Here is a 15,883-nt window from a genome sequence, read left to right as displayed (position 1 = left end):
AGAAATGCTCCACTCTTCTTCCATTGTAGCCCACTGTAATTTAAATTATTCCAGCATAATTTAATATTTAACATTAAAAACAATCAAGTCTCATCATGCTCAAAAATACATAAAATTTACTCACTCTTGATTGAGCAATGTGCAAAGCATGCTGGGAACTAACAAGCCCCGCCCAGTTTCAGTTAATGCACAAATCATTCATGTAACACAACACAAACGGATTTAGTGAACTTCAATTTGATTTATATTTAAGTTGTTTGAACACAATCCAATTAAGTTAGGACAAAATGGATAGCAATTGTGTTGCTTTAGCTCATTTTAATTAAGCAGTTTGAACAAGCAGTAAAACAACAATGAACAAGCATAAACATTTTTTTTTGTGTGTGCGCTTTGCCTTTCCTCACCCAAACTTGTCAACAAGGCTACTTCATGCGATTGAGAGTGCATTAGCAGGCAGCTGTGAATCGCAGGTGTTTGATTTTTATGAGATGAGGTCAAGACTGCAGCCGCTGATGAGGCTAAAACCACTTTAAGGGAGCTTTGACTATTTCATTTTACTTAACATTATTTTATATCATAATACACTATATTGACGAGACCTTTTTTGAAGGATATTGGTTTACTTATGGCCTTTTTGTGCACTCGAGTTTCACTGAGATGTTTAAAGCTTGTAGATGTTTAAAAGGCTGTTGTGTTGACCTCGATTTATTGCAATATTGAGGTGTTCAGTTTTATTTTCATTTTAGAAAATAAACATGATTTCTCATCTTACAAATCAACTGTTTTTGTTTTTTTTTTCACTGGTATGGCTTTAGGTGTCGAGGACTAGTGCATCGTTGAACCTATATTTAATATGAGTAAAATACTTTGAGGGATAGCTCACCCAAAAATGAAAATTAGCTCATGATTTACTCACCCTTAAGTCATATATGACATTCTTCTTTCAGACGAATAAAAATTAAGTCCTGGGTAATCCATGCTTTATAATGGCAGGGATTGTTGCTCTGTTTTTGAAGTCCATAAAAATGCATCTGTCCGTCAAATAATGTGCTCCACACGGCTCTGGGAGGTTAATAAAGGCCTTCTGTAGCAAATCGTTGCGTTTGTGTAAGAAAAATATCCAAATTTAAAACTTTCTGAATTAATGTTCCGGCCGATCGCCTTTCATGGAAAAGTGTTGAAAGTGCCTTTCTCTGAATTCAAGATGCGTCTGGCAAGCGTACCTGTAGCCTTTGAAATGCAGGGGCACTTTCAACACTTTTTTTCATAAACTGAATACAGTTAGATAAAGTTTTAAATATGGATATTTTTCTTACACAAACACATCAGTTTTCTTTTTAAGGCCTTTATTAACCTCTCAGAGCCGTGCAGAGCAGTTATTTATTGGACAGATGCATTTTTATGGACTTTAAAAACCGCATTTACATCGCATGTAATATAAAACTGAACTATGACTGTTCCATTCCACTCTTTTTATCAAAGTGTGCAGTCCTTGACCTGAATAAGCCACTATAATAGATTTTGACTAATATGTCGTAGTCGAAAATGCTTTGTTCGTTGAATATGTCCAGGCCCTCAAGAAATCGATCATTTTGTTACCATTAAATCTCACAGTATGATGTCGTAAGCTTCATGCTTAACTGTGATTACAGAAAAGGTTATTTAAAGTGTCTCGGTTTTTTTTTACTCCCACACTCACCGTGCCGTCTCCCTGCTGAACTGGCCTTTCCCCACATCGTTGACGGCACACAGGCGGAACTGGTAAGACCGAGCCGGGATGAGGCTCCCCACGATCACGCTGGCGGCTTCGGGATCAATATTGGCCAAGAGGACAGTCCATGGTGCGTCTGTCGGAGACATAAAGAGCGGACTCTAAGAGCTGACTGAGCGAAGAGAGATGACAAACCAAAGCAGGCCGGATAACTCACTGTTCTCGGACACCTCCAGGACGTAACGGATGAGCGGGCTGTTCCCGTCAAAGGCCTGCGCCCAGGTCAGGTTGATGGTTCTCCTCTCTGAGCTGCTAAGGGTGGCCACGAGGTTCTCCGGAGCATGAGGCAACTGCCTGCAGCCAGAGACAGAGCAAGACCACAATATTAATAAGTGATCATTAATCATTCACACACTGCCCATAACAATTTACAGTGCATTTCTTTCAGTTTAAAATACACACTACCACTCTAAATTTTGGGGTCGTTAAGATGTTTCAGAGAGAAGTCTCTAATGCTCACCAAGGCTGCCTTTATTTAATGCAGTAAACTGTAATATTAGGAAATATTATTAGAATTGTAAATAACCTTTTCTAAGGGAATATATTTTCAAATGTAATTTATTCTTGTGATGTTTAAGCTTAATTTTCAGCCTCATTACTCAGTGTCACAATCATATATCATTATCAATGTTGACAACAGTTATGCCTTTTAATATTTTTTTAAGTTTTTGTTGTTGTCAAAGAACAGCATATATTTGAAATGGAAATATTTTGTTACATTATAAATGGCTTTACTGTCACTTTGGATCAATGTCATGCCTTCTTGCTGAATAAATGTATTCATTTCTTTGAAAAATAAAATAAAAAATACACCGCCCCCAAACTTTTGATGGTAGCATACAAGATAAACTTTTTTAGTACTGTTACACTTTTAATCATTTATTTGTACTCTATTTTGCCAATCTGCAAGCGGTTTGGCAAGGCGAACGTGCAATTGTTTGTCATGTCAGTAAGGCAAACCAAACTGATGTTGAGAGAGAGATAACAGATTTTATAATAAACATTGTCTCTCTTGTTTGCATAAAAGTTGCCTCGACTGCTTTGCCAATGCACCATTATTTGTCATGCAAATAAAACACAATTCATTTCTGTACTTGAAACAATGAAACATTGATTAAAAACAGAGAGAGAAAAGGAGAGCAATTTCGGATGTTTTGTTTACTGTTCATTGTGCATTCCCAACAACCTATTGCCTCAGTTCTTTAAATCCCAACAGAAAAACAAAGCTCACAGATACAATCCAAAACCATGTCTAAGAGGCAGGGAAAAGCGGCAGCTGAATGTTAATCTATAAGGGCGAAGGACACAGCGTGCGGGTAATTGGCTGGGCGGCAGCGTCTTGGACGTGTACCTGACTCTCAGGTGAGCGCTGCGAGAATCGTTGCCTCCAACAGAGGTGACCTTACAGGTGTAGGTCCCAATGTCCCCGGACCAAGTCTGAGATATGTGCAGGGTGCCGTTGGAGTCGAGACGCAAGCGGGGACTCGACTTAACGTCAATGGCCGTCCCTCCTTTTTCCCAGATGTGCCTGTAAACACCAGAGGCCTGTTTACTTCGTGTTTACATGGCAAAGCTATTTACTTAATGAACACACACACACACACTCGCGCGCACACGCATGTTGGAATTCAGCACATTGGCCTGCACACATATGCATTCACACTTCAACACTTCTTAATTGCAGCCACATCGTTTCCCCATTTAATCTCATCTGTCTTGCGTTTAATTAAAATCTCCATCTAAGTTATTGCTTTGTTTACATATTCATTCATTTTCCCTGATCAAATTAATAACAACAGCCCAGCAGGTGACAGTTAAATCAAGTCTTATGAGACTGAGTGTAATAAACACACAGGACAGGAAGTGAAGGAACAAGCTAGTGTTGATCAAAGATGGAGCGTGAGATTAGGCAGGGAGAGAGAGAGAGAGAGAGAGAGAGAGAGAGAGAGAGAGAGAGAGAGAGAGAGAGAGAGAGAGAGAGAGAGAGAGAGAGAGAGATTTGTCAACAGAGTTGTTGACACAGACATGGAGCGGGGGGTGGATGTTGTACCTGATTGTAACGCTGGGGTCATGGGTCACCCCGCAGGTCATGGCTGCTTTAGTGCCCTTGATCACGCTCTGGTCCTGAGGTGGATTTGTGATTCGCGTTCGAGCTGCACACACAAATCACAGTGTCCTGCCGTTATCGATCGCATTGATTTTTGCCTTAAATTTCTGTTAGACATGTAATAGCCTTCCCTTGTGAAAAAGAAGTATAATTGGGATGTTTCCTCCAAGGAGGCAAGAAAATATAAAATAATATTATAATATTATAAAATGTGATGTTACAGTTTTTTCAATTTCTAAAACCTTGCTCCATTTTCTGAAAACATTAAACACAAAACCTCATCTTCCAGCACTATTTACAAACCCTCTGACTCCTCTGGCAAAATGAAACTCTCGCCTCAAAACAGTTTTACCTGTGTTCTAAATCAAACACTGCCCTCAAATCATAAACTAAGTGATCAAAATGATATACACTATCAAGCAATCAGTAAACAATACACCACAAAATAGAAAACCTATAGTGCTCAGGGAGAAGTACATTTTTAATCTCAAAACAAATTTCATATTTTTCGGTCATTGTCTTTTGATGAATGAAAACATGTTCTATCGTAGTAGCTCAAAATTGATCAGAAATGACTCTGCTTTGCAATTTTTTGTTCTTCCTCCTCCGTGTACACCTATTTTTACCAACTCGTTCTCATGATATGCGTATATAGAGCACAAATTGTATTTATCGTGCTATTTAAACGTCGAAATGAGTTTTTCCGTGCATATGATACGCATCGTCACCCCATTGGGTAGGTTTAGTGGTGTGGAATGTGGATGCGTGCATATAACACAAACAAGTTGTATTTATTGTGCGGTTTAGAAGCCACGTGCATATGATTTGCATTGTCACCCCATTTAGTAGAGCACGTGCACATAGCACATTATAAAGTGAGTATCATATGCACACGGAAACTGCATAACATATGCACATAAAAACTCATTTTGGCGCATAAATTCAGTGATAAATACAATTTGTGCCGTAGATATGCATTGCCATTAGATCAGGCTGATTTTTACAGTACTGTACCCTGCATCTCACAAACTTGTCTGTTGTCTCTTTTATACTGTAATTCTTGTTCTTTGTTGACACTGTTCAGCACAATTTTCAGGGCCAAACTATTTTTTTCATTGTACAGTATACAGCCTACAATGCACCGTACTTATATTGGTTGTGTCTCATCATATGAAATACAGGTCCTTCTCAAAAAATTAGCATACTGTGATAAAGTTCATTATTTTCCATAATCTAATGATAAAAAATAAACTTTCATTTATTTTAGATTCATTGCACACCAACTGAAATATTTCAGGTCTTTTATTGTTTTAATACTGATGACCAATAAAAGAAAAGTGTTTTTAATACAAATAAAGTCAACCTTCAATAATTATGTTCAGGTATGCACTCAATACTTGGTCGGGAATCCTTTAGCAGAAATGACTGCTTCAATGCGGCGTGGCATGGAGGCGATCAGCCTGTGGCACTGCTGAGGTGTTATGAGGCCCAGGATGCTTCGATAGCGGCCGTAAGCTCATCCAGAGTGTTAGGTCTTGCGTCTCTCAACTTTCTCTTCACAATATCCCACAGATTCTCTATGGGGTTCAGGTCAGGAGAGTTGGCAGGCCAATTGAGCACAGTAATACCATGGTCAGTAAACCATTTACCAGTGGTTTTGGCACTGTGAGCAGGTGCCAGGTGGTGCTGAAAAACCAAATCTTCATCTCCATAAAGCTTTTCAGCAGATGGAAGCATGAAGTGCTCCAAAATCTCCTGATAGCTAGCTGCATTGACCCTACCCTTGATAAAACACAGTGGACCAACACCAGCAGCTGACATGGCACCCCAGACCATCACTGACTGTGGGTACTTGACACTGGACTTCAGGCATTTTGGCTTTTCCTTCTCCCCAGTCTTCCTCCAGACTCTGGCACCTTGATTTCCGAATGACAATGGCAACAGTCCAGTGCTGCTTCTCTGTAGCCCAAAGTGGCTTGACCTGGGGAATGCGGCACCTGTAGCCCATTTCCTGCACACGCCTGTGCACGGTGGCTCTGGATGTTTCTACTCCAGACTCAGTCCACTGCTTCCGCAGGTCCCCCAAGGTCTGGAATCGGTCCTTCTCCACAATCTTCCTCAGGGTCCGGTCACCTCTTCTCGTTGTGCAGCGTTTTTTGCCACACTTTTTCCTTCCCACAGACTTCCCACTGAGGTGCCTTGATACAGCACTCTGGGAACAGCCTATTCATTCAGAAATTTCTTTCTGTGTCTTACTCTCTCGCTTTAGGGTGTCAATGATGGCCTTCTGGACAGCAGTCAGGTCGGCAGTCTTACCCATGATTGCGGTTTTGAGTAATGAACCAGGCTGGGAGTTTTTAAAAGCCTCAGGAATCTTTTGCAGGTGTATAGAGTTAATTAGTTGATTCAGATGATTAGGTTAAAAGCTTGTTTAGAGAACCTTTTCATGATATGCTAATTTTTTGAGATAGGAATTTTGGGTTTTCATGAGCTGTATGCCAAAATCATCAGTATTAAAACAATAAAAGACCTGCAATATTTCAGTTAGTGTGCAATGAATCAAAAATATATGAAAGTTTATTTTTTATCATTACACAATATGCTAATTTTTGGAGAAGGACCTGTAGGTTAAATATATTTTGAGTGGTTGTGTTCAGTCAATGACATTTGTTCTCTATTTGTATTTGATTGTTGCCACTTGTGTTTATCCGGATGACGTGCATTAGACAGCTGAATGTGTTTTGAGAATAAGGATGTGTTTAGAGCTTTGCTGAAAAGACTAAATGAGATCTGCAAGTTGTGTTTTACCATGTGAAATGGTTTAAGGTATTGATAACAGACTAAATGAGCTATTAGCTAAATGAGTTTAGGCAACAGAGAACTTTGTTCAGCCAATGGGTTTTAGTGTTTTAGCAATTGAGAAATACTGTAAAAAGTATGCAAATCACTGTATTTCTAAAGTAACACTATCCAACAGCGACACCCACAGGCAAAGTTATAGCGGGATTCCACACCTCTTTTGTTTAAAAATATTTTTAAAACAAACAAAACAACGTAAAATGAAATAAAACACAACAAAACTAAAAACAAAATGAAACAAAGCAAATCAAAACAAAAAACAACAACACAAAATAAGAAAAAAATACAACAAAATGAAAAACAAAATATAACGCAAAACAAAACAATGCAAAACAAAACAACAGAACATAAACAAAAACAAAAAACAACTCAAAACAAACAAAAAAGCAGAACAAAAAACAAAAACACAAAACAAAAACACAGAACAAAAAACCCCCGCAAAACAACAGAACATAAACAAAAATAGAACAAAACAACACAAAACAAAATAAAACATAAAAATGCAGACCTTAAAATATCAAGTCAAAGGTAGTTCAAGTTGAAGTATTTAAGGTGTAAGAAAAATAAGGCATTGCTTTGTAATTCACTTGATGTTTAACACATGACATCTTAGTCATTTATAGGCACTCGAGATGAGCCATACACTCACCCCACACCACCAGATCGGCCGAGGCTTCGTCGATCCCACGGGAGTTACTGGCCATGCAGGTGTAGGATCCGACATCAGACAGGTGAGAGGGGCTGATCAGAAGACTGCCAGACTCCAGCAAAGTGAAACGTGGCAACTGCACAGAGCCGCTCGCCAGAACCCGATCAGCTGTGCAAGGACACAAGGGAGAAAGAGAGAGAGAGAAAGAAATGAAAATGAAGATCAAACAGACAACACGGTCCCCAGCTCATCAGAAGAACATTGATTGGACACTTGGTTTAGCCAACATCCCTAAGCTTCCATAGAGACGTTAATGTCCGTAAGTCCACGAGACATTGATGAATATCTTTCTCTGAGAGAGTTGACTGATTGGAGACTGACCTTTCTGCCATGTGATTGCGGGCCGCGGGGCCCCCGAGGTCTCACAGTGTAAAATGATGGACATGCCATCAATCACGGCGCTGTCAGAGGGGCCGGCCGTGATGTTTGGGGCGATACCTGCAGCAGAGAGGGAGGCTGGTAAGACACATGTGCCCATATTGACCCAAAAACACAGACAGAGGACTTTCTGTTGACTTCTATTGTCATTTTACTAAGCTAATAATATTTTCCAACTCTACTCCTAAACCGAACAGACACTTTAGATAGTCCTGAAGACATGTAGGATGTTTATAAAAGTCATTTTCTTTGTGAGGACTGTTGGCTGGTTTGACTCCTGGATTCATTATCCTTGATGTATCTGTTTATCAAGTTTAAAATCACTGTCTTTGATTACTCCCAGATTTTTAATGTAAGGAAGTAAGGAACTCAATTCTGTGTTGTTTACTATTCGGGCCAAATATCACAATATCAGTTTTACTCTTGTTAAAATGTAAAAAAATCCATGTCCATCAAAGCTTTAATGTCCTTGAGGCAGTCCAAGAATAATTTTAAAGAGCTGGTATCCTTTCGTTTCAATGACAGATAAAGTTGTGTCGTCTGCAAAACAATGAAACAGAATGCCATGCTTTCTTAGAATAGACCGTAAAGGAAGCATGTACAGGGAAAACAGCATCAGGCCCAGAATAGAACCCTGAGGGACTCCACACGGAAGGGGCGCCGATGGGGACAAAAAGTCTCCAAAGCAGACAGAAAACAGAGAAAACATAGCCTGACAAGTCAGACCCACATCAAGATGTTTGGTCTGGAAACTCACCATAGACAGGGCTCAATCCGAGGGGCGGGATAAACGGTTGTCTTTCAAACTCCCTCTGCACGCGATAGGATAGCGCTACAACCAACCAGAGCAACGAAGGTGAAGTAGAGCTCGCTGATAGATTAAACATTCACCGTATCCGGTCGGCTAAACTACGAACACATCTGCCCTTTTTAAGAATGACTTCAGTGCCGTTCTTTGTTCTTTTCTCAGAGAAAAGCTTAACTCCAAGTCTTCCAGAGTCGCAGTCAAAGCTGATTCGAGAGGGTGATTTCTAGATTTCTAGGCTAGGGAAAACAGCATCAGGCCAAGAATAGAGCCCTGAGGGACTCCACACGGAAGGGGCGTCGATGAAGACACAAAGTCTCCAACGCAAACAGAAAACGTTCCATCAGATGAAAATGACCCAAACTATTCTAGAGCAAAGCCTTTGATGCCAACAGGGGTGGCGTTTCCCAAAAGCGTCCTTAGCCAACTATCGTCGCAAGTTGGGTCGTGATCGGCATAGTTCAACCAGTCGTTCGACACCAACGAACATTCGCAAACAGCGTCGCAAACTTTTGCGTCGACAGATCTCAAGCTGTGGTTAGAAGCAGAGTTTCTTGTTTGCGTAACATAATAAATCCTTATCTTAAGCAAAATAAGCAAGATCACATGTAATACAATATATATATATATTTGAATACATAGAAATGTCATTTATGTCTAGTTTGTCAAGCGATTTAAAGCACCTTTTTTGAAGAGTGTGCATGTGCGGACGTGCTCTAGTACGTAAGAATGTGGTCCAGCCAGATCAGAATATTATGATCAATGGGATCAAATGCAGCTGTGAGGTCTAAAAACATTAGAAGAGTAGAATCTGCAGAGCCTGCAGCCAATACGAGGTCATTAAAAATGTTTAAAATGTTTAGGACTTTGAATCCAATTCAAAAAATGTTCTCTAATATTTAAAAAAGAAACGGAATCGCCATCTGTTCCAGTTATTGACAAAATAAACACATGTGCTCTGTTTCCGATAAACATCCACTGATACAGAATAGCAATTTTGTTTGGTTTATTAAAAGTTGTGAACACAGACGGTTTTTTTTCCTCTTTACCTACCCCTTGCAGTATATCCATTAAGAGCCAGTGGGTATAAACTTTTTGAAATGGATGATTGAATTGGACATGCAAATATATCATGTAGTGTTTAAAGGGCAGTGCTAAAATAAATAAATAATACTTTTTAAAACATCTTTAAAGGGATAGTTCACCCAAAAATGAAAATTAACCCATGATTTACTCACACTCAAGTCATCCATGACATTCTACTTTCAGACAAATAAAAAAAAGTATATACAAATGTACTGGCTCTACCAAGCTTTATAATGGCTGTGAATTGTTGTCTAGTTTATGAAATCCATAAAAAGTGCATTTATCCGTCATATAACTGCTCCACACTCTGGGGAGTTAATAAAGGCCTTCTGAAGCAAAGTATCGCGTTTGTGTAAGATAAATATCCATATTTAAAACTTTAACTAGCTTCCGGCAGAACACACACACACACACACACACACACACACACACACACACACACACACACACACACACACACACACACACACACGCACACACATTTGTTTTAGTGACATATGGGGACTCACCATAGGCGTAATGGTTTTTATCCTGTACAAACCGTATTTTCTATCCCTAAACCTACCCATCACACACACACTGCCCCTAAACCTACCCATCACAGGAAACATTCTGCATTTTTACTTTCTAAAAAAATCTCATCCTGTATGATTTATAAGCCTTTTTAAAAGTGGGGACATGGGTAATGTCCTCATATTTCACCCTCTCCTGTTATACCTGTGTCACACCCATGGCATTATACACATATGTCACAAAAACATGCTCACACACACACACACACATTCCAGAGGCTCTAAATGCTAAAAATACAAGAGCCATTGCTCCCTAACTTGACCAAATCAAAGATGTCTCTTTCAAGCTATCTTAGTAAGCATTAAATAAATGGTGGGCATAATAAAGGCCTGTCCAGTGCAGACAAAAAAACTAATCCTTCTCTCTTAAACTTGTAATAATCACTCTTTTTAATCTTTTGGAAAGTAAAAGCTGCTGATAAGTCACAGACGTTATAAAATGACACATCTGACGGCAGATAAGGGAGAAGATGAATGTTGGAGAGCTGTGTAATAAACGAAGACAGAGTTATTGACAGGCCCAGATGGTGCTTTCACATACTGGTGACAGCGAGGTACGTGTTCGTCTGGATCTCTCCCGCTAAGTTGCGAGCGAAACACTGGAACATTCCGGTGTCGTCCGGGAGAAGGCCATTTATCTGCAGACTGCCGCCCACCAGGACTCTGTAACGAGGTGTCTTCACGGGGCTTATGGGTACAGCATCCTTATACCACACTATATCTGGCTGAGGAACACCTGCAGGGGCATAGGAAGGCGAGTGTTATCTAATACGTCCACACACACACACACACACACACACACAGGCCGGCGCACAAACTCACCACGGGCTTGGCATGGGATGTCTACCACCTTCTCCATCTCAGCAGTAATGTGTCTGTCGGGCTCCTTCACGAACTGAGGATGTTCTGCACAGAGTTCAGACGAGTCGTTCGTGAGAGTACTTGACCAGAATCAACTAATACACTCATAGAGAAATGACACTGGGATGGACAGAGAATTGTACAGAAAGCATTCGCCTATTCCATCACTTTTTTTTCTTATTGTTGCAACATCAATTAAATCATACACTGTAAAAAAATATTTAAAAAATAAGGTTGCCTTAATATTTGAGTTCATTGAGTTCATTGAACTTAAAAATTTGAGTTAATACAATGAACATTTTTGAGAACCGACAACCTTTATTCAGATATTATTAAACGATTTTATAAGAATATTGGGTAATTGTGTGTGTTTTATTTGTGATGATGCAGTAAAACATGTCACAATTATTCATCACATTTGTATGTGGTTCAGATAAATAATATTTTGAGTTTTTATGTATCAAACCAATTTCCTTCATTGTATCAACTCAAATTTTTTATTTCAATAAGCTCAAAATTTTAAGGCAACCAGGTTACTTACTTTTTTAAGTTAAACCAACATTTTTTTTTACAGTGTTGTTTAACATGGCTGCAGAAGTAGGTCTCTACACTGTAAAAAAGGCACATTTTGAACTTTTGCAGTACAATCGACTTGGATGTTTAAGTTATTTCAACTTAAATTATGTTAAACTGACTTTAAAAAATGAGTTACATCTTGTATAACTAATAAAAACAAGTTTACCATTTCTTAACTTATTTTGATGAATTAAAACAATTTTAAAACATATGTTGTCATAACTTATTGAACATATAATTTTTTTACAGTGTACACTGTAAAACATTTTGGTTGTTTTTTTGTTGGTTTAACTTAAAAAGTAAGTAAGTTGCCTTAAAATTTTGAGTTTATTGAACTTAAAAATTTGAGTTTATACAATGAAGTCAATTTGTTCAATAAATAGAAACTCAAAATATTTTGGTATCTGAACCACATAAAAAAATTGATAAATCATGAAAATAGCACTATTTGGCATGTTTCACTGCGTCATCAGAAAAACAAAACACACACAATTACCCAATATGCTTACAAAATCTTTTAATAATATTTTATTAAAGGCTGTCGAAAATGTTCATTTTATTAACTCAAAATTTTAATTTCAATAAACTCAAAATTTTAAGGCAACCAGGTAACTTTTTTTCTAAATATTTTTTTACAGTGTATAACATCCACCACCTTTCTAACAAACTACAGTAAAATCTAAATTTATTTAGGCATTTCCTCACATTATCAGTTTATTCGCTATAGTTTAGAAAATGGTGATAAAATATGACAAGGACTCAGAGTTAATCTGCGTCAGACGAAATTCATTTTGATAATGTCAGATAATTTTGACAGAAAGGTATGTAATGGATTACAATCAACCTGTCAGCTGTTAAATTTAAGAACACAATTAGATAATACCAATTCAGATCAACCGATGATGACCGAGCAATGCTTCATTTTGCTTGTGTGAAAGGTCACATTAGCAATTACAGAAAAAAATCTTCAGCAAAACATGGTCTGGTCAAAGTGTCTGAATAATGTTGGTCACATTTAAAAATAAAAATAAACGTAGTCCACTGTGTGAAGATTTTTTGGTTTAATATGTCACTTACATAAATGAACTATAGCGTCCTGCACCCACTAGTCACTTACATAAAAAATATATATATATCTGGTGTCTAGATCTTTGTTGGTTTGACTGTATAAATAGTTTAGTGTATAGGTAACGTTTTAGAATACCGTTCCGTCATTAATGAGTAACACTTATTAACGTTCCAGTAACTGCTATTAACTAACAATAATCTCTTATTAATGAATTAGTAAGTACAGCTCTCAGTTGAATGCAGTAGTTCACTAGCTAATCAATTTTCTCCCAGAGAAATACAAAGAACAGGTTCATTGGAACAGATACTGTACACAGAACAGGTACTGTACACAGGTTCATAAATAACATGAATAATGCATAATGTGTTATTCATTCTAAAGTGAAGGTCATGGTAACCCACTAGTATTAACACGAAATCCTTCAGAAGCGATTACTATCCAAACACATACAAAAACCTCAAAAGCCCACAACGTCTTTAGTAATTAGGGGGTTGCCACGCTTTTTACTTTAGAACACCGTTCCAAATCCTTAGCAATTACTGTAGACGGATGTAGAAACACATAGTGGGTTACCATGATCTTCACTTTAGAATCAATTATACATTTTTTCACTTTAATTATGAACCTCTATATAGTAGTAGTACCCTGGGAGGTTTGAAAAAATAACAATAGTTACTGATGAGCTAATAGTGAACTACCTCATTCAACTGAGCGCTGTACTTACACATTCATTAATCAGAGCTTCTTGTTAGTTAATAGCAGTTACTAGAATGCCGATAGTGTGTTAATCACTTATTCCTGTGTAGTTATTCATTAATGACGGAACCATATTCTAAAGTGTTACCAGTGTTGACTTATTTTAATAGATTACACTAAATAGTGTGCCGCATGAATCCTAAAATACAGAAATTAGCACTTTTGAACGCCTGGTTCCATTTCTCCAGAATCAATAGGTTTGCTTTTAATGGGATTTTGGATAAATCAGTGAAATAATGTCTGTGGGTGAAGCAAGCTCAGAATATTTCATGCTTTATTCTACAACATAAAATATATCGGTACTACCTCAATTACCAGGAAATGTTCTCAGAACTAACATTCGACTTCTGCAAATAACATTAATAGAAGTTTTATTCAAAGTTATCTGTCTTTAATAATGTTCTCAAAATGTTTGCACAACAACGTTATTAATGGAGTGTTTTTTTTTCTGAAATGTTTTAGTTGGATGTTCTTTTTTTAAATTTATGTGTGGAGAACATTCAATAGTAACATTCTCATAAGGCAAGGCGAGTGTATTTATGTAGCATATTTCATACACAATACTAATTCAAAGTGCTCTACACAGAAAATGAATTAAAATATTCATAAGAAATAAAATAAAAATATAAGTTCAGGGTACCCCTATCTGGAGTGGAAGAAAATGGAGAGTCAGGTTCACGGTTTTTATCACTTCTTAAAGATATTTGGCAGGTAACTGCGTTTCAATTTCAACGGTACTCCTTGCAGATACATTTTCCTGGGATCAACAGGGCTATAGGAGGATGAGGAGTGTGATCATGTGCTAACACACACAGCAGCTCTGGATCTGGTCTTCCTGTGCTTATTTCCTCAGACTAGGTAGTCATGTAAAAAAAATAAAAAAAAATAAGTAGCATATAACTATGCTAATGTCTGAAAATGTTCAAACATAATCTGAAATGACTGAATTTGAATAAAGTTTGTGAGACACAACTTCCCAAAGACTCATCAATATTATTTTATTTTCAAAATATTGCAAATCACGTTCTAATCGCAATACAAATGTCTTACAACGGGGGCAAATGCGATCAGAGCTTGATGTTTTCTGTTGGACCGTCAATCCAAGATGTTTCAGTCGGTCCGAGATGCTATTAGGGTTTCCAAATTTGGCAAAAATGTTGATAGAGTGGCGGCGGACACCAGCTATTATCATATTTCTTTTACAACAACGGCAAAAGTTGTCAGAAGTCATTGCAACATCTTCCTCGAAATCACAAACAGTTTTCCGTCGCTCTGCATACGTCATCGTCCGTTGGCGACGCCCCATTGGAAATGATTTGTCTATGAAGCTTTGCAAGACCATAACTAACTTACTACTGAGAATGCTCTGGTTTTAATCAGGCTACAGAAAAGGCATTCAAATATTGATAAGAAATAAAAATATAACCTGAATCATTAAGTTCAGGGTACCCCTATCTGGAGTGAAAGAGTCAGGTTTGAGGTTTTATCATTTCTTAAAGATATTTGGCAGGTAACTGCGTTTCAACGGTACTCCTTGCGGGCGAATGTTCCTGGAATGGCCAGGGCTGTACGGAATCCATCCATCAGAGTGGATCTAAACGGATCCTCCTCACGCCGGAGGGAGTTCCATTTAAAACTATCTGTCAGGTAACTGCGCGTTTAAACAGTACCCTCTCAGACGGACCTGCCTGGACTGACTCCAGGGCTAACTCTGCCCGTGTTTCTTGGGAATATCGAAGGGAGATCGCTCCCAGACTGCATTAACAAACTAACAAACTAAAAAAAGGATCATTACAATGTTTAAAAAATGATCAGCCAAGATTCATAACTTAGTTAGCAAAACGTTTGAAATCAACCCATGGGAAAATTGACTGGCATTTGCGTCATTATTTAGCACTTTTTAAACCAGGCGTTAATTTGCGCTGCTCTCGGTAGATTGCGTTAGGAAAACGATCCGGATGCGTCTGGGTTCTTGAATTTGCGCGTCATCATTAGATCACACACAGAACTTTCCAATCCCATTGCCATTTTTGGGGGTTTTCACGCTACACTCAGAAAAATTATTCAGGCCCTTCAGAGATAAGACACATTTAAATGATGTTTACTTTACATAATTTAATTAAAGTGTGTCGAAGTTAGAAATGTTTGTGTCCAATCAGCCTGAGCTTTTAAAGTGAAGTTTACTAAATTATTTTGCGTTAAAATTACATGAAATATTTGTGCTGACATAACTAACTGGGCAGTGAGTCTGTAGTTCCCAGCATGCTTTGCAAGGGACTGCGCTAGGAGAGAAAATGTATGGATTAAAGTGTTATTTTGTGTTTTTCAGTCAAG

At 38.1% G+C, this 15,883-nt stretch overlaps 1 protein-coding gene across 7 annotated transcripts in view; it reads right to left on the bottom strand.

The window, feature by feature from the left end:
* The window catches only part of sdk2a (sidekick cell adhesion molecule 2a), a 230,642-nt gene that overhangs the window by 65,617 nt on the left and 149,142 nt on the right, over positions 1–15,883 (bottom strand). For all 7 annotated transcript variants that reach the window (XM_067423667.1, XM_067423676.1, XM_067423692.1 and 4 more), the window contains exons 8-15: positions 11,110–11,193; positions 10,829–11,023; positions 7,768–7,884; positions 7,387–7,554; positions 3,822–3,924; positions 3,123–3,299; positions 1,929–2,065; positions 1,700–1,847 (exon numbers count right to left, since the gene is read on the bottom strand). In XM_067423667.1, coding sequence (XP_067279768.1) covers positions 1,700–1,847; positions 1,929–2,065; positions 3,123–3,299; positions 3,822–3,924; positions 7,387–7,554; positions 7,768–7,884; positions 10,829–11,023; positions 11,110–11,193 — 1,129 coding nt within the window. The remainder of the gene's footprint in view (positions 1–1,699; positions 1,848–1,928; positions 2,066–3,122; positions 3,300–3,821; positions 3,925–7,386; positions 7,555–7,767; positions 7,885–10,828; positions 11,024–11,109; positions 11,194–15,883) is intronic.

The sequence above is a fragment of the Pseudorasbora parva genome, chromosome 2 (genome assembly GCF_024679245.1).
Source record: "Pseudorasbora parva isolate DD20220531a chromosome 2, ASM2467924v1, whole genome shotgun sequence".
Taxonomy (NCBI): domain Eukaryota; kingdom Metazoa; phylum Chordata; class Actinopteri; order Cypriniformes; family Gobionidae; genus Pseudorasbora; species Pseudorasbora parva.
Note: the sequence above shows the minus strand (reverse complement) of the source record. Positions and strands in the feature narration are given on the sequence as shown.